General features: G+C 41.7%; 1 protein-coding gene across 1 annotated transcript; it reads left to right on the top strand.

The window, feature by feature from the left end:
- The first annotated feature begins 1,884 nt into the window (after positions 1–1,884).
- Positions 1,885–20,038, top strand: nptx2a (neuronal pentraxin 2a). The gene is made up of 6 exons (XM_030059050.1): positions 1,885–1,895; positions 8,289–9,002; positions 11,067–11,313; positions 13,549–13,793; positions 17,115–17,294; positions 17,875–20,038. Exons 2-6 carry the CDS (start codon positions 8,553–8,555, stop codon positions 18,100–18,102), a joined length of 1,350 nt encoding a protein of 449 aa, XP_029914910.1. The 5' UTR covers positions 1,885–1,895; positions 8,289–8,552; the 3' UTR covers positions 18,103–20,038.
- Positions 20,039–25,083: the final 5,045 nt, after the last annotated feature.

Raw genomic sequence — 25,083 nt, 5'->3', positions numbered from 1 at the left:
AATTTTTTCAATAAAGCACACCATATTAACTTGAGTATGCCAGTCATTTTACAGCTTTGTAGTTGGCTATTGATAATGATATTAGGAAACAGCTGTCCTAATTCTGTTCACTTCTCCTCACTCCCTTCCTCGCCTCCCCTCTTTCCTTTCCTTGCTTTCCTTGAGTTTCTTGCTGGTAGGCGAGAAGTGGTAGTGAGGGAGGAAGAGAAACAGGCTGTAGGAGACACAAGGGGGGGGCGCAGTCATGCTCTCGGTGCCTGGGACAAAAATGTATCCAAGATATATCACTAAAAATATGTCAGTGTGTTTATGACTGAGAGGCAAATTGAAATGTTCTGATGTGGCATGCCACCCCTGAGAACATCATTTGAATGCTATATGGCTGCCTGATTAGATTCATTTGGGCTTTTGATATCGCTTGCAAGCCTTTAGTCACACTGCCTCCAGTCTCACAGCTAGAGCGATCACAATGCTCAAAAAAGTCACATGTCTCCAATGACCTTCCCATTCCATGACTATTCATACTGTGTACCAGCACTGTGTACCAACACTGTCTAAGGTGAGCACTGTGAGAGTCTGATGCGCCCAAGAAAGACATAGATTGAGTTCTTTCCAGCTTGGTATCGAAGGCTTCTTTCGGCTGCCTCTGCTCAATGCCATTTTCCGCATCAAAAGGATTGGCAGGCTTTTGAACAAAATCAGACTGTTTTTTTTTTTTTTTTTTTTTTTTTTTGGAAGGCAGCTGTCCTACACTCAATATGATAGCTACATAAAAGGCCAGTAATGGTGAACATGTGGTGAAATAATTATCTAACCCAGCATGCATGGGTTACCCGGCACTGTATGTGGTGTGGGTGGGTTTGTTTTCTATGCAAACTTGTCCTCTGCCGGTTCATTTCCAGAGGCTGATCATGAATGAGGCACATCTGTTTAATAAAATCTGACTTTTAGAGTGTAGCAGTCTCTTATCTCTTGCATGTCTACGTGCTCATCTGTTTGTCCCTTTATATGTCTTTAGCGTCAGAATCTGTATTTGCGCTGCTTTCGATGTCAGTATTTATTTCTAATCCATCATTTCATGAGGATCTGTCACCCTGGTTTTGTTTACACAGTGACTTACTGGACTGAACACATGTCTCTACCTTGACAATAATGCCTGATTAATGCTGAAAAGCTAAACATGGGTTATACATAGATTTATGGGTGTAAAAGCTTTGTTTACATTTGTTATATTTGTGAGTCCTGCAGTACAACATAAGAACTTTCCTAACAGCCTATTTTCCATCCACACTTCCAGTGAAACTCTGAGAGCCTGTGTAAACACACATAGAACTGTCAAAAAATGTCAGCATATACTAAAGATAACCTCTAACACCAAGGTAAAACTTTCGCAAAATATGTGACAAGTCACAGCCTTGTACTCATAGTTTTGTCTTTTGATGCAGAATTTTCTTCCATGTAAATTTACAACAACAAAAGAATACGCTCTTAAAAAGCCACCGCATAACAGTTTGTTGTTCTCCTGCATCAGATCGGTGATGAAGACTGAGAACGGAAAGAAGTCTCACACTTTTTTTCCCTCTTACATTTGACTTACTATGTGTCTCACTGCAAGTGTGCGTGAGTCTGTGAGCATGTGCACGTGTATGTGTCTCAATGGAGTGCCTCTTTCAAATATATTCTGTTATCCTTTTGTGTGTGCATGTGTGTGTGTGTGTGTGTGTGTATATGCATGGGCGCACGTGCACGTACGCATGCACATCCACATTATCGAGGAGCATGACTAAAATGCTTGATGGTGTGTATTACAAAGTCTGATTCACAGATTTCACATTTATTCCTTTGTGTGTCTTTCATCAGGCTTTCTTTTGCATGCATGGATGCATGTGTGCTCTGTGTGTATGTGTGTGTGTGTGTGTGTGTGTGTAAGTGTAAGTGTATGTGTGTGTTCATGTGTGCTTGTTAGAGAGAGAGTTGTTTGCCCTCCTGTTCGTCCAGCTCATCTGGACTCTGATTCACATAGCTTTTGGCCAGTAGCGGGCTGGAGAGCAGGTAGCCAGCAGCAGGTGGCGTGGATGGAAGGTTGGTGGGATGGAGGGCTGATGAGAGCACACGAGGAGATATGTCAGGCTCACAGCATTTCGAACACTGTGTGACTAACTGACTGATCAGCTGGCTGGGTGACTGTCTCATGTAGACCAACTGTGACTCCAAAACATGAAGGAGTCAGAGGCTCTGACGGACGATCACACTCAACAGGTGGAACAGGGCTCAGAGCTACTGAAATCCCACACTGCTGTAGTCAGATGGGAAATGTAGTAGGGATGACATGGTAGTAACAAAGTGAAATGTTAGATAGTAGATAACCTTCAGTTGAAAAATTGGCCATGATGTGAAGCAGTTGATCAAGAACCTTAAATTCCCCCTCCATGCAATTGTTAAGCCCCTGAAAAATAATCCTTAATCATTAATATTACATATTCATATGTTTTTTCAATGAAAAAAAACATTGCTTTGTACCCTAAAAATGCTTAAGTGTAACTCTAAATCTTTGCACAGATCTATGAATATGCAAATTGCATACTGAATATGCAAATTGTGCCGCCCATCTCCCTGCCTGCTGGCACATACATGCTCATAAGCGGAGCTCTGGTCACAGAACAAGGAAGTATCGTCCATGACAGCCCATGAAACCATTAAAAAAACCTTCGGCAAATCTCTTAGTTACACTAATATTTGTTATGTGAGGCAGCTACTTTGAGTTGATCCTGTTGTTTTTTTTTTTTTGATCCTGTTGTTTTTTTGGCACAGACACCTCCACCTTCAGAAGAAGAGAGTGCTGACTCTCTAGTGACAAACTTTGCGCAGATACAAGTCAGTATAGTCAAGGTCAGACATTTTAGGAGACATGAACATAAGAAACACTCCTTTTGAGCAGTGGGGGACTTTAAGGTTGCTGGTTTGTTCCCTGTACTGACAAGGAGCTGCATTGCTGTATGAGCTGGTGATAAAGGTACAGCTAGTGCCTTGACAGCAAGGAACATATAAAAGAAAGGAAGGATATTATATCAGTGTTCAGTGCCTGAGCCCAAACTGGTGCAAAGTATGGAAACTTTTTTTGAAGATGATTTTTTTTTTTTTTTTTTGGCATTTCTGCTTTTATTTGATCATTACAGTAGAGAGAGACAAGAAAGGCACGGGAGAGAGAGGGGATGACATGCAGCAAATGGCCTGGGCTGGGATTCAAACCCAGGACAGTGTGGTCAGGATTCAGCTTTAACAAGTGGTGTGTGCTATTACCAGGTGAGCTACCGGGGCACCCTCACGTGTGTAAACTTTCAGCATGGTTAACAAAGTAGTGAATCAGTTTGCCACCCCTCTTTTTATAATCTTGTTAACAAGCTCACATTTGATGTATTGGTTTAGGTAAATGTATTTTTGGATGTGGCAAATATTACCATTGTCATCAACCTTAGCTAGAGCTGGGCTTTATGCTGGGTAATATGTAGCTACTGCACAGACACAGACACACACACACACACACACACACACACACACACACACACAGTGGATAAAAACATCAGTCTGCATTATGTAAAGTGTGTTTTGTTATGTAGTTTAATCTCTGTCCTGTCAAAGTTCAAACATTGGTTTAGTGGTTTAAAGTGGGATTTTCTATGCCTGTCCCAATGACTTTTATATTAGTGGCACCAAAGTTTGGCACCAGTACAAATTTTGAATGCTGTCCCTACAACACAGTCTTTTATATCTTTTATACCTTCTTTGCCTGACGGTGCCCGCACTTATGAAGTGCCCTCTATAAGCCTGGATTATCAATTGGGCATGCAGAGCACAAATCTGAATGCCTCAGCCATCCAGAGCCCTGGAAGCTGCATCTGACCATACCAGTGCCTATTTTGACTTTTCTTCAAAAAGTCCTATTCATGTTCAAAAAATATGAAAACTCGTTTGTGAAACTTGAAAGTTGCTACACAGAAGTACTTCTATCCTACTTGGCTGGCATGTGCTTTTGCTAAAATAACTGTTTTGTTCTACAATCTCTCAAAATTTGCACTTTAATACAATATCTTTTCTGGCTTTAAAGCTGGGAGATGTCTTTTGGGTTCACTTGTTAACTCCCAATGTTCCAGTGGGACGTAGGCAGCCCTGCTAGCTCACTGTTTAGCTGGTTTGAATAGCAAGCGCTCCGTCTTTATCTGTTTTTTGAGTAAGGAGCTTGTTTGCTTGTTCAGTGGCCCATCCTTCAGCCAGTCACTGACATCAACTCTACTTGGGAGTATAGTTTTGATGACATTTGGGAAAAAACGGCACAAAAAAGTGCACAAATTTTAATGGATTTACAATCAGTAAACATACATGCCAGCCAAGTGTTGACAAGATGGAATTGCCTATGTGTAGCAAGATTTGGGTGTTCAGATGAGCAAAAACTGGAATGGTTGTTTAATTCTGCTAACTTTATTTCAAAAGCCTGGAAAAGAAAACAAGATATTTAGTTTAATTATTATTTACTTTGATCTGTTATTAATTTATGGCAAGCTTCTGTCTGTGATTCAGGAGTTTGTCCTACTTGATAATGGTCTGATGAATCTGAATATGAACAATTCTTTAGTTGTCTCTTTGTTCCTTTGACACAATAATAAAATGTCATTACAGAGCTATTTTGATCTTCATATGATTGCATGAGCGCCTCCTATGTGCCATTTCAAATGTGTGCTTTGGGGGCATATGTCTCTATGTAATTAGGAGGTATAAGCGGAAAGACAAATTCCAATTACCTTGTGTAAATTGTCAAGAAAAGTAACCTTTTCCTGATATAATATAGTAATTTAGACGGGAAGCTCAGCTTAGGATAGGAGTTCAATCCCCGCTGACTTCTTAACCCTCAGTGAAAACACTTTCAAAAGTAAAGTTACTTCACCCCAGTGCTCACCACTTGCAACATGAAAGGGAAATAACTTGAGCCCATCGACTTTGAAGTGAAAGTTGTCATCTCTGCTCAGTCTTCAGTACTCGTTCCTACCCACCTCACCTCTATCGACTCCACACCCTCTCACTCACCGGAGGGGATGGAGTGCGACGCAGTGGGAGGTGGTGGGGGGCAAGTTGCTCTGGTGAGTGTCTGTCCCTTCTCCCCGGGGGCCTGTCATATTAGAAAGCGCCATCCTTAGCAGTGAATTCGCCAGCAGCTCTCTGTCAGTCCCAGCACTGTGTGCCTATTGTGCGCTGAGTGAGCATTAATGCCAGCTGGCATTTAACTCTCAGACTCTCAGAACAGATAGGACCTGACGGCTGTGATGGGCAGCGTGGTCATACGGCGCACCATGTTGAAGATCATCCTGAATGAGCTATTGCTGTCATTTTGTCTCAGACTTTTCAAGAAACATCTTGAGGAAATAGAGACTGATAAAACAGTTTTGAAAATGAAGCCCTTGAAAACAGCTGTGCCGGGGGAAAAAATGGCTCATAATCTGAATGGAGACAAAGTTTGGCTTTGAAGTTTTTGATATTCCAAAAGTCTTAGCAGGTATCTGACAGGCAACTGCTCCCTTGTCTTGGTCTGACAGAAACATAAAGGGAGCACCAAACAAAGGCTGCTGTGATATTCCTCACTGTCTGTCATTGTGAAAGTAGCTAATGGCTTGATCTGCCACAGACAAGCGTTTGTAGGCAGATTTCTAAATATATTGGGAGGATTAGCTAGTCAAGTCATGTGGCACACGCAACAGCCCTGCACTGCTATCTGCTTAGCAGGACAATTCTTTTCTGCTTTCCTAACAGTGTTGTCTGTCACTGGTTATTTTGAGATAAAGTCCCATGCTTAACCCAGCTGTTGTGTTTAGGTCAAATTTGACCCATTTTCATTTTTGTTTTGTCATAAATACTGTTTCTTTCATCTAATTGGCATAAAGCTTCATGACATCCTCAACAATAGGCATGAAAACAACAAGAACAAAAAAAAAAAAAAAAAAGTAGTGGTTACTCCCCCTCAAATTTTGATGTTCCATTGAAATTTCGACAGTAATGAGTATATAGTTTTGGAACAAAGTGTTTTTTTTTTTGTTTTTTTTTTCATTCAGCAAATGGTTTTCTTTCCTTCTTTCGCACACATTTCTACACATGCACACTCACATAAAGCTCATACTGTGTGCACTCTGGCATGCACGGCCATGTGCACACACTCACACACATGCAGATATCTTTGCAGCTCTTTGTGTCTATATTTACTGGAACAAATTTACAAAAATACATTCAGTTTAACTCTTGGTTCTCAGTAACAGCCTTGAAACACATGACCACAATTTCATCAGCCTCGTACCGTATCTATCTTGTCATAATGAATGGCAATAAATCATATCAAACCAACATATCATAGGAAAGCTATGACTACTACCAGTCTGATAAACTGTCTCAACTAAATGTGGTCCATAGACCACACATTCCAAAAGGAAAATCGTATAATAATAAATAGGAATTGTTTTTTTTTTTTTTTTTTTTTTACTAGGTGTAATGCTAAATTGGGTGGAGAAAATAAGTGTTTTATGATTGCTTTGTAGATTTTTACTGATCCATTTTGGATATTAACATAACATATAGAGAAATGAAACACTGTGACAGCTGCACAAATTGGTCATGCCATTTTTTATCTGTTCATCCAGTGAGATATTTATCCAATATTTAAAAGAAAAACTAAGGATTACTGGCAAATATGAGGCAGCCCAGGTCAAAACAACGACAAAAGCAAATGCTCAACAGTGACTGTGTAGGACTCAGGTGCCAAAGAACCTTTCACTTCCAATAAACCTCCTCTTTAGGATGAGTATCCCTGCGAGCACAATAGCCCTTGTATCAAGAGGACAATGAAGTAGGAAGGTGTAATGTAAGCCAACCTCTTGAGATGAGAGCACTCTGTGACACATAAACTCCTGTATTGCAAACAGCACTGACTGTGGAATTAACACCAAGGAGATTTGATAGTTTTTACTTTCATTAGAGCACTGAGTTTTCATAGCAACATCGTTAGGAGGGTCTAGCCAACAGATTCAACTTGACATTTTTCAGCACAACCCAGATGCCATTCAGCATTAATCATCACATGTCTGCACTAAGAGGCTGTGTCAATCAAAATGTTTTTTTTTCCCCTTTTTTCCTTTTCCTATTTTCATTGCTTGCCGTTGGAATACCTCATATCTTATAAAAATGCCAATTATTGTCTTTCGTTTTAATAGATTCAACTTGTGACAGCACATGGCTCAGATCATGTTTAAATTAAAGAACTTGCTTGGAGAGGGGAATAGACATCATCTCCTTTCAGGTCCCAGCTATCATGTTCCACTCATGCATCATGCTGTATCAACACCTTTGTTATTATGCGTGAAGCAATGCCTTCGAATGAAAATGGGCATGGTGCTTATAATTAAAAACCAGATGATTAAACTTTGCCTATGACTTGTGGATTTAAATCAAAAATATCTTTGGAACACGCTCATCTGGGAGAAGAAAACTCAACAGAAAGTGCAACATTTCCCCAACAATGAGAGATGGATCAATGCTTTTAAGATACTCGTCATAAAATATTATGTACACCTATAAATATCATATCTTGTCAATATCATACATTATACATGAATTGTTACATGATTAAATGTATTCAGATCTACAGGGGTCACACTATTTTCAGAACCTAAGGAGAATTTCGTCCAAATAAAGTATTTAGTACTAATAAAACGAACCCAATGATCATCCAACATATCAAACTAGGCAGAGTATAATGTTGTTTCACGGAGGCTTTTTTTTTTTTTTTTTTTTTTAATACACGGAACGCACTGGGCAAAGCCTTTTGGAGTACCCAGTCCAAATGTGTTTTTGTTTGGCAGCTGTAAGCCTCACTATTCGAACAGATCAAAAAGAGTCGGAGAGTAATAACCATAGTATGACTTGTGTCCTCTGGGACTCAGTGATGACGTGGGCTGAAGCTGAATTGCCGGAGCGCACAGATGATGAGCGGAAGCGCCAGTGCGCATCTCCCCATAATAATCTGCCCGCGCAGCGTTGCTGTCTTTTCAGCACCACGCACTGACAAACCAACCAACCGAGAGGCAACACAGAGTTCTCCACAACACGCTGAGGATGTTTTTTTCCAAGACCGCAAATCATTATAAGTTTTTTTTTTTCCCCATCAAACTGATTTAAACCAGACTTCAACCTGCAGAGTTTTCACATCCTAAAAGTAAGAATTTATATTTTCTTGGTGATTTCAGACTGGACAGACCATGTGGTTGATGGATGCATGATTTTCACTGCGGAGTCTCTTTTTTAATTCCATGTTTTTTCGACCAAGTGAACTTTCCTCGATGCTCTTGTGTCAGTTCCGAAGTCCAGAAAGATGTCCGCAACCACCTGATTTAACTAGTCGGCGCTGAAATAAGTTTCTTTGATCTAAGATCATCAGTGGAACCAAACCTTTATTTGATATTTTGGTAGTCAGTCAATACGTTTTTCGTTAATACGTGGAGTTGGTGCATTTAGTCGGGATGCTTGCTTCAGTAGTTGGACTTTTATACTTGGTCAGTGCACGCACTGTGCGTACACAGGATGCTACAGGTAGCCGCTTCGTTTGCAACGCCATTCCCCCGGGCGCAGAGCCGGGTTGCGGGTATGGTCCTACGGGGAACCGTGTCCAAAGCAGCAGTCCAGTAGAAGACGAGCTGCGGAACACGATCATCCAGCTCCGAGAGACCATTCTGCAGCAGAAGGAGACCATCGTGAGCCAGCAGGGGACCATCAAGGAGCTCAACTCCAAGCTGGCGCGCTGCGAGGCGGCCGCTGACGAGTCATCGCAGGGCAAGTCCCGGGGTCAGGGCTCCAGACGGAAGGAGTATGGCAAAAACACCATGGGTGACCTGCCCCGGGACCCCAGCGAGACCATAGACCAACTGGGCAAAACCATGCAGAGTCTCAAGGGTCGGCTGGAGAACTTGGAGGTGAGATGGCGCACACATGGACAGCCTCTGCGTAAACATGAGCTTTGTTCTCTCTCTCTCTCTCTCTCTCTCTCTCTCTCTCTCTCTCTCTCTCTCTCTCTCTCTCTCTCTCTCTCTCTCTCTCTCTCTCCCTGTCTGTCTGTCTGTCTGTCTGTCTCTCTCTTTTTCCCTCCCTCCCCTCCCTCTTAACACCATAGTACATTATCAAGAACAACTAAATTTATTTAATCTCTGCGCTCTGAATGTAAGTAATGTGCCTCAGCCCTTTCACCACCAAGATGCAGCACTATGCATATCATTCATGCCTAATGATGCTTTTCGCTGCAGGAGACCTCACAGGGAATTATGAGATCAAAGGGTCAAGTAATAAATAGGCTGTGTAGCGTCTATACACGTTTATCACGGAGCACTAAATTAAAGGTGAATCCCAACTTTATGAGAGCCATGTATTAGAAACGCCTAATAGGAATGTTTTTCTAATATGTATTCACGTGTGTAGTGCAGGAACTAGCAGTGCATATTTGAATAATTTATGAGGTAGGTACTGTAGGCTATGTGTTCCACATAATTTTATTTGGCAGTCACGTGACTGATTATTCATAGCAACATAATGAAATTCTTTCCCGCAATTTTCACCTGCATCCATAGGTGCACCAAAATTTTAGAACGGAATCGTGTAATTATTTATAGGTTACTCGTTAATTTTCACATTGAGAGGTTTATATTAAAGCCAGCTCTTTGTTTAATCCCAGAGGACATCATTGCTGTTTTGTGCATTAATTCCGCTTGGCTCAGAGATCACATTCAACTGATATTGAGGTCATACGTGCAGTGAAGTAAAGGACGGGGTACTTTACATAGGAAGCTGATATAAGCTGTGGTTTTATCTTTTATGTGTCATAGCAACAGTATAGCACATTTTTCACAGTGTGACAATCTCCCAAGATAAATAATCACGTTATTGCTGACCCAGAGCCAACGTTATGTCTATGTACTGCATTGCCGATTCTCTTCATTTATCTCTCAGCACAACACCTCCTCTCCTTATCCATATTTGATTGAAAGCTTTAATACCCTGAACAAATCAAGGTTATATTGCAACTATGAGACTATAGATTGCACATTATGCTCTGTTTTTAATCACATCTTTACTGATCTAAATCTGCTTAATATATTGATTGTTACAAGATTAATGTTAAGAGAGGATATAGGGCCCCTTGAGGTGGACCTGTCCCAGTAATCAAAGCAGGACTATTTGTACACATCAACACGCAGAAATCAGACTGAGTGAAATGGCATTCAGGACCTTGCAAGTGTTTGCCTCAGCCTGGCCTCAGTGCCAGACGGGAAGGGTATTCATCCTTTGAGCTATTCAGTTGGTGCCATTGTATCAGGAAAGACTAATCAAGCTCTGTGAATGTGTCAAATTGTCTGAATCCCAAAGATGACTGGATGGTAGGGCCACAAAGGTTTCAGCATTAGAAATGAACACCTGAGACGCATTCTGCAACAGAGCGAATGCACCAGCCATTCAACACGGGGCCTGCAGTTATAGCCTTGATCAAACCATCTGCAGTGACGCCTGGTGTGAACTCAGTGGGTGACGTCACACAGTGGCATCTACCTTTAATACCCAAGCGAGCCCCGGGTGTTTGGCAGGTCACCAATCAAAGTCCTCCACTGGGACATGCTGTCTTCATTTGGATATTGCTGTGTTATTAAAAAAAAAAAAAAAAAAAAAAAAACAATGGTGCCAAATTGATATCTGACCTAAAAGGTAGAGAAGATCAGTCATCTATCCCAAATCTAGGTCTTTATGGTAGACTGAGTGCCTATTGGAGTGTGTAAGATTAACAATATTAAATGTCTCTACTATTGTTTGTATATCTCAATATGCCCCTTCGTCTCATTTTGTCTCACTCCATGTCACATTGTTTCCTCTTTACCAAATCTATCTATCTATCTATCTATCTATCTATCTATCTATCTATCTATCTATCCTCTTCATCTTCCTGGTCTTGTCCATCTGCCATGGCCTGCAATTGTCTGTGCTCCACCTACCAGCAGCAGCAGTTGCGTCTCCCAAGTACCAATGTTTCTACGGGGGGCGTCTCGGCCCTGTCTCCGCTGCCGGCAGAGCTGCGCGAGCTGCTGCGGCAGCGTCTGGGGGCGCTAGAGAGCCAGCTCCTGCGGAAGGTGGCCGAGCTGGAGGAGGAGAAGAGTCAGCTCTACAATGAGACAGCGGCCCACCGCCAGCGCACTGAGAGCACGCTTAATTCCCTCCTGGAGAGGATCACCGAGCTAGAGAGAAGTAAGAGTTGGAATGGCTGCTAGTTAGCCAGCTTTAACACCAGACTGTTTTGCCACCAGATTTATCTCTAATTAGACTATTCCAGTGCATATTTCTGATGATGCAAGTGAAAATCCCACAACATTGTGTTTTGTTTTGTTTTGTTTTTTTTGTTTTGTTTTTCTCAGAGCCACTCTCAGAGCAGCACCTCAGTCTGGAAAATAGGGCTTGGAATGCAACACCGAATGCTTAATTGCTTTAAGAAAAATTTAGGAAATGTCCACTTCCCAGGGGTTTCACTTTGATGGTGGATGTCAAAACAACATGAAATACCACCCCTAAAGGAATTTTTTTTTTCTTATCAAAATTATTTTACCAGTCACTGGACACTTCCTCCAGGCCCATGTCCCCTGAGGGTTGGTAGCTTGCAGCACAGTGCCTTTTTTAGGGGATACAAGGTTTAGTGGACTTGATCAGATTAGAAGTAGGTCACTCAGTTTCAGTTCGGTTGCCTCAGAACAACAAGGACCTGGGTCTGATTCCCAGCCCTTTTTGTGGAGTTTGCATGCTCTCTCCATGTTCGTGTGGATGCTGTCCCACAGTTCAGAGATGTTACAGCCAGGCTGATTGGAGACTATAAATGTGAGACATTTTCTCTCCGTGCCAGGCTTCAGATGGACCGGTAATCTGTCCAGGTTGTTTCCCTGCTGGGATATTCTCCCGCCAGCTCCCAACACCAGTCTATGTTGCCAGGCTGTCGATGTATTGTTGTCAAGGAAACAAGTTGCTTTGTTGTTGGTGCCCAGACCTCATTCAGCATTTAAACCTTTCATGGAGCTTTAGCTGCACCAGTAGACCAGGAAATGATGATAACAACACACAGCTGCTCCTGGCAGTGACAACAGTAGGCTGATGACAATGGGTAAGCCCCAGTGACACTGATCAACATGTTGGCTAAGGCCCAGCTGGTTCAGCCCCACAAAAATGGCCAGCATGTTTCATGGGCGCAAACATGCTGCTGAGAAACCTATATGTGTTTGGGGTTGTATTGGCTGTTTTTGTTCCGCTGGCAGGCAGGGCCTAAGGATGGCAGAGACAGTCACTGTCCACCTCTAGGTCCATTTAGCACTTTACTCCAAGGCAACATATCTTGAAATCTATTGGGCAGGTTGCTGTTAAATTTGGAGAACACATTTATTATACCCAGAGGATGATCCCTGTCAACTTTGGTGGCCTCATTTCCTCTAGTGCCATCCTCAGGGCAAGCATGTGACCTGTACACAACATGTCTCTAAATGTAATGGACGGATCATTTAGGATAATTTGCTGAGTGCACTCGTGCTTCATAGGGAATTAACCTTTATAAGTTTTGGTGTCACCATCACCTTTCCTCAAACTCTACCCTTAGGGCAAAATGTCAAATTGATCTCTCACAGTCTATTGGGTGGATTGCCATGACATTTGGAATGCACAGTCATGCTCCAGACAGGATAAATACCGTTATCTTTGGTGACCTCATAACCTTTTATCTGGTGCCACACATCATCCCAACATGCAGCAAACCAGCGGGTCACCAGTGGCAGAGAGCCCATGCTTGCTGCGGAGGGGAGGGGATAATTGATCCCTTCCCTCAACTCTATTTTATTCTCATTCCCTCTTTAAATTCTGTGTACACCAAGCTTATCTTTGTTGCTCTCTCTGTCTTTCTGTCTTGATTATGCATGATCTATCACCCATGTTTACTCATTTTTTTGCATATTTCTTCTTTCTGCATATCTTCCACTTTTGAACTCCTGTAATCTTCCTTTAACTGACAAATAAAACATGAAGTTACTGATAAACTGCAAAGCTATTTTGCTCGGTGAAACCAAATACAAATACTGCATTTTCAGGTTTAGATTAGAGGCAAGACATGTACATGACAGACTGCAGCCCTACCAAGTGAGCATTATTGTCTTTCTGTATATTGAGTCAGAGGAAGGTTTTTCAAAATGTTAGCACCAACAGGCCAACCAGCTGACAGAGTGGCCGTTGCTGCTAAAGAAAATCACGTAGTTTAATGTTGAAAAAGGCTGGCCAACCTCTAGTGTACTCATCATCAACCTCTTCTTCCTCCTTTCAATTTTTATCGCCCTCCCAGTCACCATCCTCATTACACTCTAATAACATCTTCATAATAGCTGTCGTCATCACAAATAGAAGAGCTTCCAACTGGGTTCGCTGAAAACATGTAATAATAACGTTATTTGTCAACAGGTAATAACGCGTTCAAGTCACCTGAGGATTTCAAGGTGTCACTCTCATTGCGCACCAACTACCTGTATGGACGCATCAAGAAGAGCCTGCCAGAGATGTATGCCTTCACAGTGTGCATGTGGCTAAAGTCCAGCGCTAGTCCCGGCATAGGAACCCCATTCTCCTATGGCGTCCCGGGCCAGGCGAATGAGATAGTACTCATCGAATGGGGGAACAACCCCATTGAACTGCTTGTTAATGATAAGGTAGGTCCTCTTTGTTTTTACGGCCTTTTTTATTTCGTATGTAGCCATCCAAGCTATGATAACAGTTTTGTTTCCAACAATGGTTTGGGGTAGTATACACAATTCACAAACTCACTCCATGGTCTTGTACTGCTAGTTAGACAGGATCTGTTGGAGCAGCCAGGAGCTCAGTGCCTCGTTCAAGGGTGTTTTTTTCAGTGTTGAGTACCGGTGCTTGTCTTGGTCAGTGTGAGTAAAGCTTTTGTTTTGCCCCCTGCCCTGATTTTCTGAATGTGAAAACTGTGTCTGAGATGGGGATTTTTCCCAGCCTTCAGTTAGCCCAGATATGTCAGACACCAAATCCAGTCCGTGAGCACATCTCATCTGACCCCCAAGATGTTTTGAGAAAGACGAAAAAACAAACAAACATATTATCCAGTACATTTTTTTGAACTGAAATTATTGCATCCAATCATTATCAAATATGTGTAATAAGAAAAATGGAAGGTTTCTATGATAAATTGTTAAATCAGTGATTAATGATAAATTATGATACATTTATTATATTCAGTACTGGAAAATATAGTGTATATGATATTGACATCAGCAAAAAATGATCTGGCCCCCCTGAGTTCTCATTTGAACGAATGCAGCCCAGTACCTACTATGACTCTGACACCACTGAGTAAGCCTATTGTTTGGCTAGCACCACCCCCTCTCATCATCAGGCTGTTGGTAAATGATGGTGGTAAACACAGATTTAAGTGAGTACTGATGAACTGCACAGAATGTATGAATTTGATCACATTGGTCTGTTATGTGGTATGAAAGAATTACACATGAATATTTAATTTTGAACCTTATAAACATTTAATACCATTGACCCATATTCACCACATATCCAAGAATCACAGTAATTCAGCTGAGAGCATATCCTGCTATATGTGCAAATTTGAAGCCGTCATTTTTATGTCTTTGCTCTCTGTTTACAGTATGGCTATGTCACACAGGCTTTTAGTCTTCTTAACTAATGCTGTTTGAATTAAGACAGATGATGGAGATAAAGATGGATATTTCATGGCATTTTGTCTTATCAGATGGAATAACTGTGATTGTAATGGTGGTATAAGCTGTGCTAATAGCGTTTTTTCATTATTATTCTTCTGTGACCGTGCTGTGGTCTGCACTATGGTGTAATGTTGGGTTCAGGGGATTTGGGGTGGAATGTTCTCTCACTGGAGTGGATACCCCACCACCACCACCCCCACACCTCCACACCCCTCACACACACACACACACCACCCCCCTGTCTTGTTTACGTTGGATGTTATTGGCACAGACACATCTCACAGCTTTTCCTTCACCATGCATTATACATGTGTGAAAGTCAGACAGACGAGAGTAAGGGATGAGGGTAGAAGAGGAAAAAAAGACAGAGGGAGGATGGTTGGAAACAGAAAAGTTGCATAGCTGTGTAGGTGATGGAGTGCAGAGGAGAGAGAGAGGGAGGGAGGAAAGATCAGAAGACGCAGTGAAAGAGAAGTTATCCTGTAGCAGATGGAGAGGAAGACAGCAAGAGAGCGAGGGAGCAAGGAGACCTGGTGCAAACGAATGAGAGTGAAAGAGGGAGATAGTGCTGAATGCGATCACCATATGTAGCACATCCATGTGTTAAACTTGTTCACAGTGGTAACAGGGTCCACTGGGGCATATTTTCATGCTGTTTATTGGGCTGCATGTGAAGAAGGAGAGAGAGAGGCAGCAGGTTGCCTCAACAGTGTTACTGCCTTTGTTGACACCATTGCAGACAATGCTGCAGTGGCGTCTGTTTGTATTGGAGGATGATGACACAGAAACACTATCCTTGAGGAGAAATTTCGTCAGTGCAATAAGACGTGTCCTTGAAAGCTAGTTTTGACTTTTTTTTTTTATCAGGCAGTTCGTTCATATAGTATTGATGTACACTGAACCTCAAAGTTCAATAAAAAAAAAATACATTGGCTTATGACGTCGCCATTTTCCAGTCAAACATGTGCGCAAAGGTTTTAATTTGTAATGAGTTCAACTGGTCTTGTACAACATTAACACTCTGTGCTTTTGGCAACCGTGCATCTGTAATCTGACATTCAAAGCTTCATAAATCTGTTCCAACAGGCTCCAAATGTAGATTTTAGAAAAATGACAAGTAAATCTATGTGGATTTATCCATTCAAGATTCATATGGTGACAGTGTTTTGCCTTGATTTGATCTTGGGAGCTCATTCAGGCTGAACTGATGGAGAGATCAATTTTATCACTATTTTCGCAGCAGCTCTGCTTACTTTGCCGACACTCTAGTTCCTGTTAGTTAATTGACTTTTTCTAGGCATGAGCTTCTAAGAAATATTCTACATTTATAAATTATGGGACAGAACCTGATCTACAGCTAATTGGAGCTGAACTACAAAAGGTCTTATACCAGTCATGAATAAAATGTATATCTGGAATAAAATTAAAGTTCACCTGTCTTGAGAATGAGCTCAGTTTTAATCATGATTGATTATTCATATCAATGCCTACCCTATGGATATGGTGTTTTAGTATTAAGCTCTTTCTTTATAAAACATCAAGGCTGGTATAACAAGTGTGTCAGAACATTGGACAGAATCTATTTTGCCTTTGAGATCTTAAATCTTTAAACAGTCAAGACTCTCTCAACACTTGCCCTGACAGGCTTGGACATTAGCCTATTGTTTCCATAGTCATAGTGGCATAAAAAAATGGCAGCCTTAATCAGATCAACAGGGTCTGTGACTGGCAGTGGCTTCTTCCCGCCTTTTCAGGTTTATGTCAAACTGGAACAAAATAGCTCTGACATAATATGGGTGTGAACCAATTTTGTAAGCTCAAAAGGAAAAGGCTAATGAGTTATACATTCACAATCTCTTATAATGCGCTGTATCCTCAGTGGACCATGATGTCACCGCATTGGGTTGGTAAAGTAACCAGTTGTTTTTCTTTGATCTGTGAACAAAGAACAAAGGCATTAGAGGACACTGTTTTGCTGTTAGCTACCCCACTGCTTTGAAGGATGTTCCATCTCTTGATGTCACCTGGGTAATCTAAATTTTATGTGTCACACTGGCTTATCTGGAGAATTCTCTGTAGAGCATCGTCTCTTTGAAGCCCTCGCCCATCTAATTGCTGTCCTTGTTTGTAATGTGCCACAATTAATCTCAAATCTCCCTGGGCTCACACTGCCCCCTCTTACCCCTGTTTATACTCCCCTTGCCCCGCTTCCTGTCCTTTTGCCACTCTTCCTGCCCTCGTGTCTCTCACCCTTTCACCTGAACTCCTCGCCAGGTGGCCCAGCTGCCTCTCTCTGTGAGTGACGGGCGCTGGCATCATATCTGCATCACCTGGACGACTAGAGACGGTTTCTGGGAGGCTTACCAGGATGGAGAGCGTCTGGGCACGGGGGACAACCTGGCCCCTTGGCACCCAATTAAACCTGGAGGGGTGATTATCCTGGGACAGGAGCAGGTGAGATCAGTAGTGGAGGCTACGTCTGTATGCTTGTGTGTGTGTGTGAGAGAGAGCACTCATGCACTCATGTGTGTTTTTTCCATGTGTAAGTGTGATCCCTGTGTGTATTCTCCCCTGAGCCCATAGCCCGAGGCACAGAATGGGTAGCAGAGGAGTGGAGGTGAACAGGCTCTTCTCACGCTATTATGTCCTTTTCAGTCTTACCTGATACATTTACCTTTAAATAGCACCTCTATGCCTTTGGGAGCTGCATGAGTGGGTCATTATACTGGTTAGGTCCATTACAGTACCTGCTATATACTTTGGAAATGTGCAGTGATGATGATGTGAGTAATCCCCATGGAGATCCATTAATTCATACTACAGCCTAAGGAAGGCTGTGCAGTCATACAGATAAGGTGCGTTTGCAGGAGATTGCACAATACTATGTTTTAAAGTGGTAGTCCACCCAAAAATATCCAGCATCAGTTGGTAGTTTGAGGTAGAGTTTGATTTATAAATGCAATTGACTCATTGTAATTCAAACCTATTTATGTGCTCAAAATCATGAACGATAATCCTCTATCTTTCTCTAAAGGACATAGTAGGAGGCCGTTTTGATGCCACCCAGGCCTTTGTGGGTGAGCTGAGCCAGTTCAACATGTGGGACCGGGTACTGCGGCCTGTAGACATCATGGGCATGGCCAACTGCTCTGCCTACATGCCCGGCAATGTGATCCCTTGGATTGATGCCAATGTGGAAGTGTTGGGTGGTGCGACGAAAGCTGCTCTGGAAATCTGTGAAGATCGTGCTTTTGACTCCTAAAAAGGTCCAGTATGAGTCCAGTATGGCCACTGGACTCAAGAAGCTTTCATTGGGATGAAGGAGCATTCTGACTTTGTGTTGCTTCTGTAAAACCCCCAAAGGAAAACGGGTCTTGGTACTACATCGGTGTCAACATTGTTTACAGATTCATGTGGTCTGGCCGTGTGGTCTCCATGACCCAGCGTTTATCGGACTCAATCTCAATGATTCACAACTTCATGTCCATTTTATTTTGATCCTCAAGACTTGAAAGTGCAGGAGATGCCACTTTCAACTGCTCATGAGGTCCGGACTTTGCGGACACTGTTTTCACCAATCCACTGTAATGATGTGATCTATTGCCATTCTGTGTTTTATGTTAATTAGATATGCTTACAATTGACAACAGCATTTTTTTTTTTTTTTTTTTTTTTTTGGGTTGCATACCTAACACAGACAATGCTGCACTGTGTTCATAGTGAATGTGAGCTCCAACAGGCTTTGATGTGCTGTGGAATACTATTCCTGAGTTGCATGGTGGAGTACTATATGCTGTGAGCTTCTACGCTGTTTGAGGAGGAGTAAGGCACCAAACCTTAAGTGAATATAGTGGACGCTGCCTGGTGGACATAAGGTTGCTGAAGAACGGCGCTCACTACTTGTTATTTTGAGGGAGCTAAATGTGGCCAGCTGTCAAAATATTGTGCATGAGTCGCCTGAGTCATGAGTAGAACCAAGCTCAAAAGTGACAGTGCATGCTTTCTGCCAGTACACACAGGCACGGCTTGTGTGTGCGTTCAAACAAGCATATGCAACATGCCATCGAAATTATGTAAGAGCGTGTATGTATGTTTGTGTGCGTATGGTCTGTCGTGTGTGTAAAAAAGACCGGAGATTAGGAGCGAGGGAGGACATTTTCATTCTTGTAAATCTATGCTTAATACCTCTCTCCCCTTGAGCAGCTGCCATGTTCCAAGCAGCTTTATGGATGGGCTGGTCCTGCTCAGGTTAAAAGCAAAGTCGGACAGCTGCCCAGAACTGGCGGGTCAACAGAGCTCTGAATGGCAGCCGAGTGCCCAGCGAGGGGAGGAGGGGACCGGGTTTGACCTTCAAGTGAGATTCTTAATCCCTCATCTGGGCAGTAATTATCTGTGTTTGTGAATGAGCAAGGCTGTGAGTCGGATGTAAGCTATTTGGCATCGAAAAGTTACAGTGCTCAGCGTTTCTCAAGGCCAAGTCGCAGTGTCACACTTGATTCACCATTATGACACACACTGGATATAAAAAGAGAGGTGTCTGTGGGCATAATGACTGTTGTTGTACGGCTGACTTTTGTCAATGTTTGCAGAAAAGTTTGTTCAAATACAGGTCATATATATATGTATATATATATATATGAACTGTATATCTGTATGTGCAACTCTAAGGGAATCAGCAGTGGCTTTTGGGTGAATGAATTTAATACTTCATTGGCTGCTTACACATTAATCCTCAATGTCGTGTTGTAGATTTGTTTTGATGCTGTTTGTTCGTTGATTATCAGTAAAATGTTGTTACCACAATGCCTGGTACAGGATCCCCATTTGGAGAAGAAACAATTTTAAAGAGGCAACAAAGACATCAACTTTACTATCTCCTCTAGAGTTTCTTTTTTCCTTGTGGAATGTCCTTACCCAAATGATGACACAATACGAGCCACTTTAAAGCTTGTTGTCCATATTTGAAAAGATGTGATGCAGTAGGATATTGGACAGCACCGAATGTTAAAAAAAAAAAGGTGCACACTCAACATTTTAACAATCTGTTGAATATGACACCAACATGTTGTGATTGTTCCTCTTTTGAGTGTCCTTGTTTATGATATTTAAATGTAAAATCTGAGCTTTCCGTTCCTGTAGAAAGTGTGACTTTCTTGCTTTTCTGCTCATGATTTCTGTTAATTAGCAGCTCGTTATGTAAAAATGCAGAAATTATTAATAGCAATGCTTTGTTCAAATGGTACATGGCCTTTTTTGAGCACCGTATGTGCTTTTGGCTGATGGACGATTCAAACTTTTTGTTAACTTGTAAAGCACTGGCAGCACAGACAATGGGGGAAATGACCGAGGAGAAAAGTCTGTTATCATTGCTTCAAAGTCACCCTCATGTATCCATTTATGTTTTGCATCTTTATGCCATGTGGTTGAATGTCCTTTTGCACCCAATAAAGGCTGAACAAATTCCAGAAGTGTGCCAATTAAAACAGCAACCCAATAATATGATGGACTAACTGAACAGCTGTTTCAACAGTTGAAGGCATACTTCATTAAGACATCAGAGCTGAAATTCATGCTGAAAGTCAAAGAGCTGAGTGTAACCATGCCAAGGTTATGTTCCACAGTGATCTTTCATAATCAGAAAAAACACACCTTAACACTGGATGAAAGCATCATGAAGCACCTGCTATGCTAACTTTTGGGTCACACTAAATTTAATAGAAATGCAAAAAAAAAAAAAAAAAAAAGGTGTCTGACCATTTGGTATATCATTTTGTAGGACTATCCATAATACACATGAATAGATGTGTCCTCTCATTGGGGCAATGTAATGTTGTCAACAACAGAGAAATCCTTTGGACTGGCAGATTTCCAGGTGGAAAAGAAAAAAAAATCTGTCCATGAGGATTATGGGAGCTGCTACAATGTAGGGCACTGCATTTGTGGGTTTTTTTCTCGCTCTATGCCGCGCGAGGATGCCTCCGCTAATGCATGTGCCGGTGGTCACCAACACCAGAACCATCCAACATCCATCCAGCAACGGATGAAAAAGTCACTGGATTACATTCATGCAATTAACTTTCTTTACGTATGCATTGTAACTTTGATGAGCTCTACTATGTTCCCGCTGTGAGGAAGCTGATCCATCAGACACAACACCATCTGGAAATACTTCTTACTTTCCTTCTGGAGGATCATGCTGCTCTCCATGTTTCTCTCTGCCATCACTGCTGATGTCATAGCAAGCTTCCTGTCACACTGCTTGAAGACAAATTGCCTGGCAGAATGTATTGTAAAGCACAAATGAAATGTGACTCAGAGGAGAATTGAGCTAAAAAGCAACATCTTTGAATGTCAGAGGTATCATCTGTCTGACGGTGGCATGACTCAACAGGAAAAAATCCATGTATATGTGCATGTGCGTGTGTGTGTGTGTGTGTGTATGTGTGTGCGTGTGCATGCGTGCGTGCGTGCGTGCGTGTATGCATGCGTGTGTGCGTGCGTGCGTGTGTGTGTGTGTGCGTGTGTGTGTGTGTGTGTATGTGTGTGTGTGTGTGTGTGTGTGTGTGTGTGTGTGTGTGTGCCTGAGTGAAGCAAGAAGAACATAAGGGGGATTTCCAACTAGTGAAATCCTGGAGGGTGAGTGAAGAAATAATCATAGTGGCTTCTGCGGCTGTAAAGACACACGTATATCAGTGGAAACAACATTACCAATTCATTGGTATTACCCTCTTCTGCCTCTCCATTTATCAATTAGATACCATTTGATACGGTGACAGGGGCGCTCAAGGCGCATAATTACTTGGCACGTAGTTTATTAAAGCTTTGTTCTCTCTCTCATTCATATGCTCCTCTCTCAGCAGTTGGGTTCAACTGCATTTCCAGCATTGCCTAAGGTTGTGTTTAAGTGTGTGAAAAGCCCATAATTAAAATCAAATCAAATTGAGTGTATTTGATTGTCAGTGGGAACATGCACCCAGGACTGCAGGGGGTGGAGGGGATGGGAATGGTATATTTGTGTGGGTTTGGGGGTAGGTTGGGTGGAATTAAAGTGCCACTATGCTCCTAGCACCCGTTCACCAAGTCCCCATGGAGCCCCAAAGAAGGAGTGTTGTAAAGACTGTGAGAAAAACAAGTTTCAAAATTGGGAGAAAAGTCCTTTGGCTTAGTAATTAAAGCCTGATGGAAGAAAAGCCTGTGCAGAAGGAGAGGCTCTCCAAGGCATCTGAAAGCTGCTGCTTTCTTGGATGTCACAGACTATTAGTCAGACCCACAAACCCCCTTCAGCCTGCATTGCTGCTTTTATAAAATTATGCATCAAAAAATATTTTATTCAGCTCCCCTCTTTTGCTCTGTCTGGCAGACATTTTGAAATTAGGCCCATCTCAAAAAGCACTGCTCTCCTTTTTGTCGTTGCTTCTTACATTTCTGTGTTTGGTTGTTGCGTTGTTCAAGACAATATTTTGCCTACTCTAAATGAAATTGAGAAATAAATTGCTTTTAACCATAAAAAACCTCAGTCTGTGTATAAAACTAATGGTGGTCAGTTTGGAGGCACAGTCATCTCACTTTGCTTCATGAAGTGCTTGAACATCTCATACATCATTTGCCACCATTTCAGATTTTAAGAAGCACAGCAAAGGATATCAGCTGCAGCAATACAGCTCGCAATGTTGCCTTGCTGAAGAGCACTGGCCCCTGTGGATCGTAGATTAAAAGGTTCATTCATCTAAATTATACCTAAACCAGTCAACAGTATGTTTACATGTAAAATATAGTTTTAGAAAAGACATTTTTCATGCAGAGACAAAGTGTCATCGACTTGCCCCTCATAATAAAGTGTTTAGCCTACAGTAGGCAAAGATTATTTCAAATGTCGACTCTTAATCTCACACTTCATAAGACTGAGCTCCAACACCCTTAGCCTCAAAAGAAACAGAACACAGAGACCATTTATTAATAATATGTAGGATTTGTACAGAGGGAACTTAAATAATAAATTTGGTAGACAGGCTGGTAATGCATCATTCTCCAACTGCAAATACAGAGCTTATATCTCTCTCACTATCTTTTTGATCTGTTTTTTTTTTTTTTTTTCTTAGCACCTGCATGGACTGCAAATTTAAGCAGTAAAGCTCTGTAACCACGGAGCTCACTATGCATCAGTATGCTCTATTATTCTCTCTAAAGCGCCTGTGCTCCCCGTAACAAATAAAGACAGTGACTGTAAAATGGCCTGTATCTATCTCTCCCTATTTGCCTGCAACATTGTTTAGAGGGAAATGTCTAAATTTATTAAATAATCTGTCTGTTTCAAAGTCATAAATGATGCTTGAAGCCATCCATGCAACAACAGACAAACTATTTTTTTTTTTTTTTTTTTTTTTTTTGGGAAAAGATGAAATCAGGAGCTGTGTAATTTCATTGTTTAAATCCTTTGGCTGTTCTTGTTAGGAGAAAAATAGGTCTTAAACTGTTTAACCTAAAAATCGGGCTACACACAGGCATCCCACAGTGGTATAATTATAAGGAAAGGGAAAAAGTAAATTCCCAGTTCATTGCATAATGATGGAATTTAAGATGAGTGATGTCTGAAAATTTTGAGTCTGGTGTTTGTTTATGTGCTCCACAAAGTAACAGAACTGACACAAATAACAGAGACACATGAGCAGGTGTGGTGCAGCAACTGGAGGAATTATTATCAGTATTCATGCAGAGGAGAAAGTGACAGAAGAAATAAAGTGAAGGACGATTAGCAACAGTGCTGCAGCAGTTAAGTAGGTGAAACAGATGAACAAAATCAGACCAACATGGTGGCTAATGTCCTGCTCATGTGGTCCGGTTTATTGTACACCGTCAATTCCAGTTCCCCTGAAGGGAGTGCCCATGAAAAAGAAGTAGCCCAGTTGTGACATTTCAGAATGGCTGGAAACACTGGAGCATGGAGTTTCTGGGGAATTATAATAATTATTTGACCTGATAAATTAGCCACAGGTGAAATTTTATACATAGTCTTAGACATATAGTTCAGAAATGCTTTACTTTCTGCCATGGTTGTTTTGTAAACCAGTGAAAAACATGCTTGTTAGCTAAAGCTCCACAGCACATGGATAAAACTGGATATTGCACGTCTAAATTTGCAAACCTGTAAGTGGGAGCCTCCGAACCATACCTTGAATCTAATGAGGACGTGAACACAGCATGAGGATACACTGATAGTGTGTCTGGGTGAAGGTTTTCCATTTGTAAAGCCGATAATTTATGAGTCAACCTCTGGAAGTTTGCACTTAAGTGGCTGGGAATGTTGCAAAGTATTAGTGATAAACTCCAACAAGGTCCACAATACCTTTTAGTTAGTTTTACAAGTTGTGACCCATCACCACGCCACATGAGTACAACTTGAAAACAATGCACCAGGACTTCACATCCTTATTGAATCTTTCAGAGGCTCACTTCCAGGTTTGTGAAGTTAGGCGTAAATATCATCAAGGTGTCAGAAAGCAAGCATTAGTCATTTAAATGATTTTGCCTGGTGGTCATTGTTTACAGCTTTCTGTGGGTGATGCCACTGGCTCAGCTTCTTGACATATGTATGACCACCTGACACACTGGTAAACATAAGTCGGTCATGTGACATTTTTCCAGCTTTATGAGTTGATGACGACTGCTAAAATAAAGCCTAAAGGCCAACTGGGAAAGAAGAAAGGAGTAAAGGAAGTAATCAAAGAGGAAATGCTGAGTCCTCTGAATACTGGGATTATCATGCATGCTGAATCCAAGTTTTTCTCTCCATCCCCAGGAAAAAAAAACAAATAGCAATGAGCCACAGTGGTAACTAGCAAGAATCACATCTCTGTGGAGATGGGTAAAGTGTTTTTCTAGCTAAAAAAACAAAAAAACAAAAAACCTAATAACAGACCAATGCTTCTTGACCTGGGTGTATAAAACAGTATAAATTACTTTAGTGAGGTTGATTCATAGGATTGACCAGATATGCAGTTCCAAAGTCACCCAGTAATGAACTAGACATGTGACTCTTGATGATCCTTTTATCTTTGCAGAATCTAATCAGATTTCAGTGGTTTGCCTTCCCCCAGAGGAGCCGTGGATAAGTATATTATCTAGATCACTCCACTGCTGCTAACTAAATCACATGGTTGTGCCCACACCACCATTCAGCCCCTCCCACCCAGGAGATGATCCCACCTGCCTTCAACCAATTTGTAAAGCATGCATACACATATGG

Source organism: Myripristis murdjan, chromosome 8 (genome assembly GCF_902150065.1).
Source record: "Myripristis murdjan chromosome 8, fMyrMur1.1, whole genome shotgun sequence".
NCBI classification, from domain to species: domain Eukaryota; kingdom Metazoa; phylum Chordata; class Actinopteri; order Holocentriformes; family Holocentridae; genus Myripristis; species Myripristis murdjan.
Note: the sequence above shows the minus strand (reverse complement) of the source record. Positions and strands in the feature narration are given on the sequence as shown.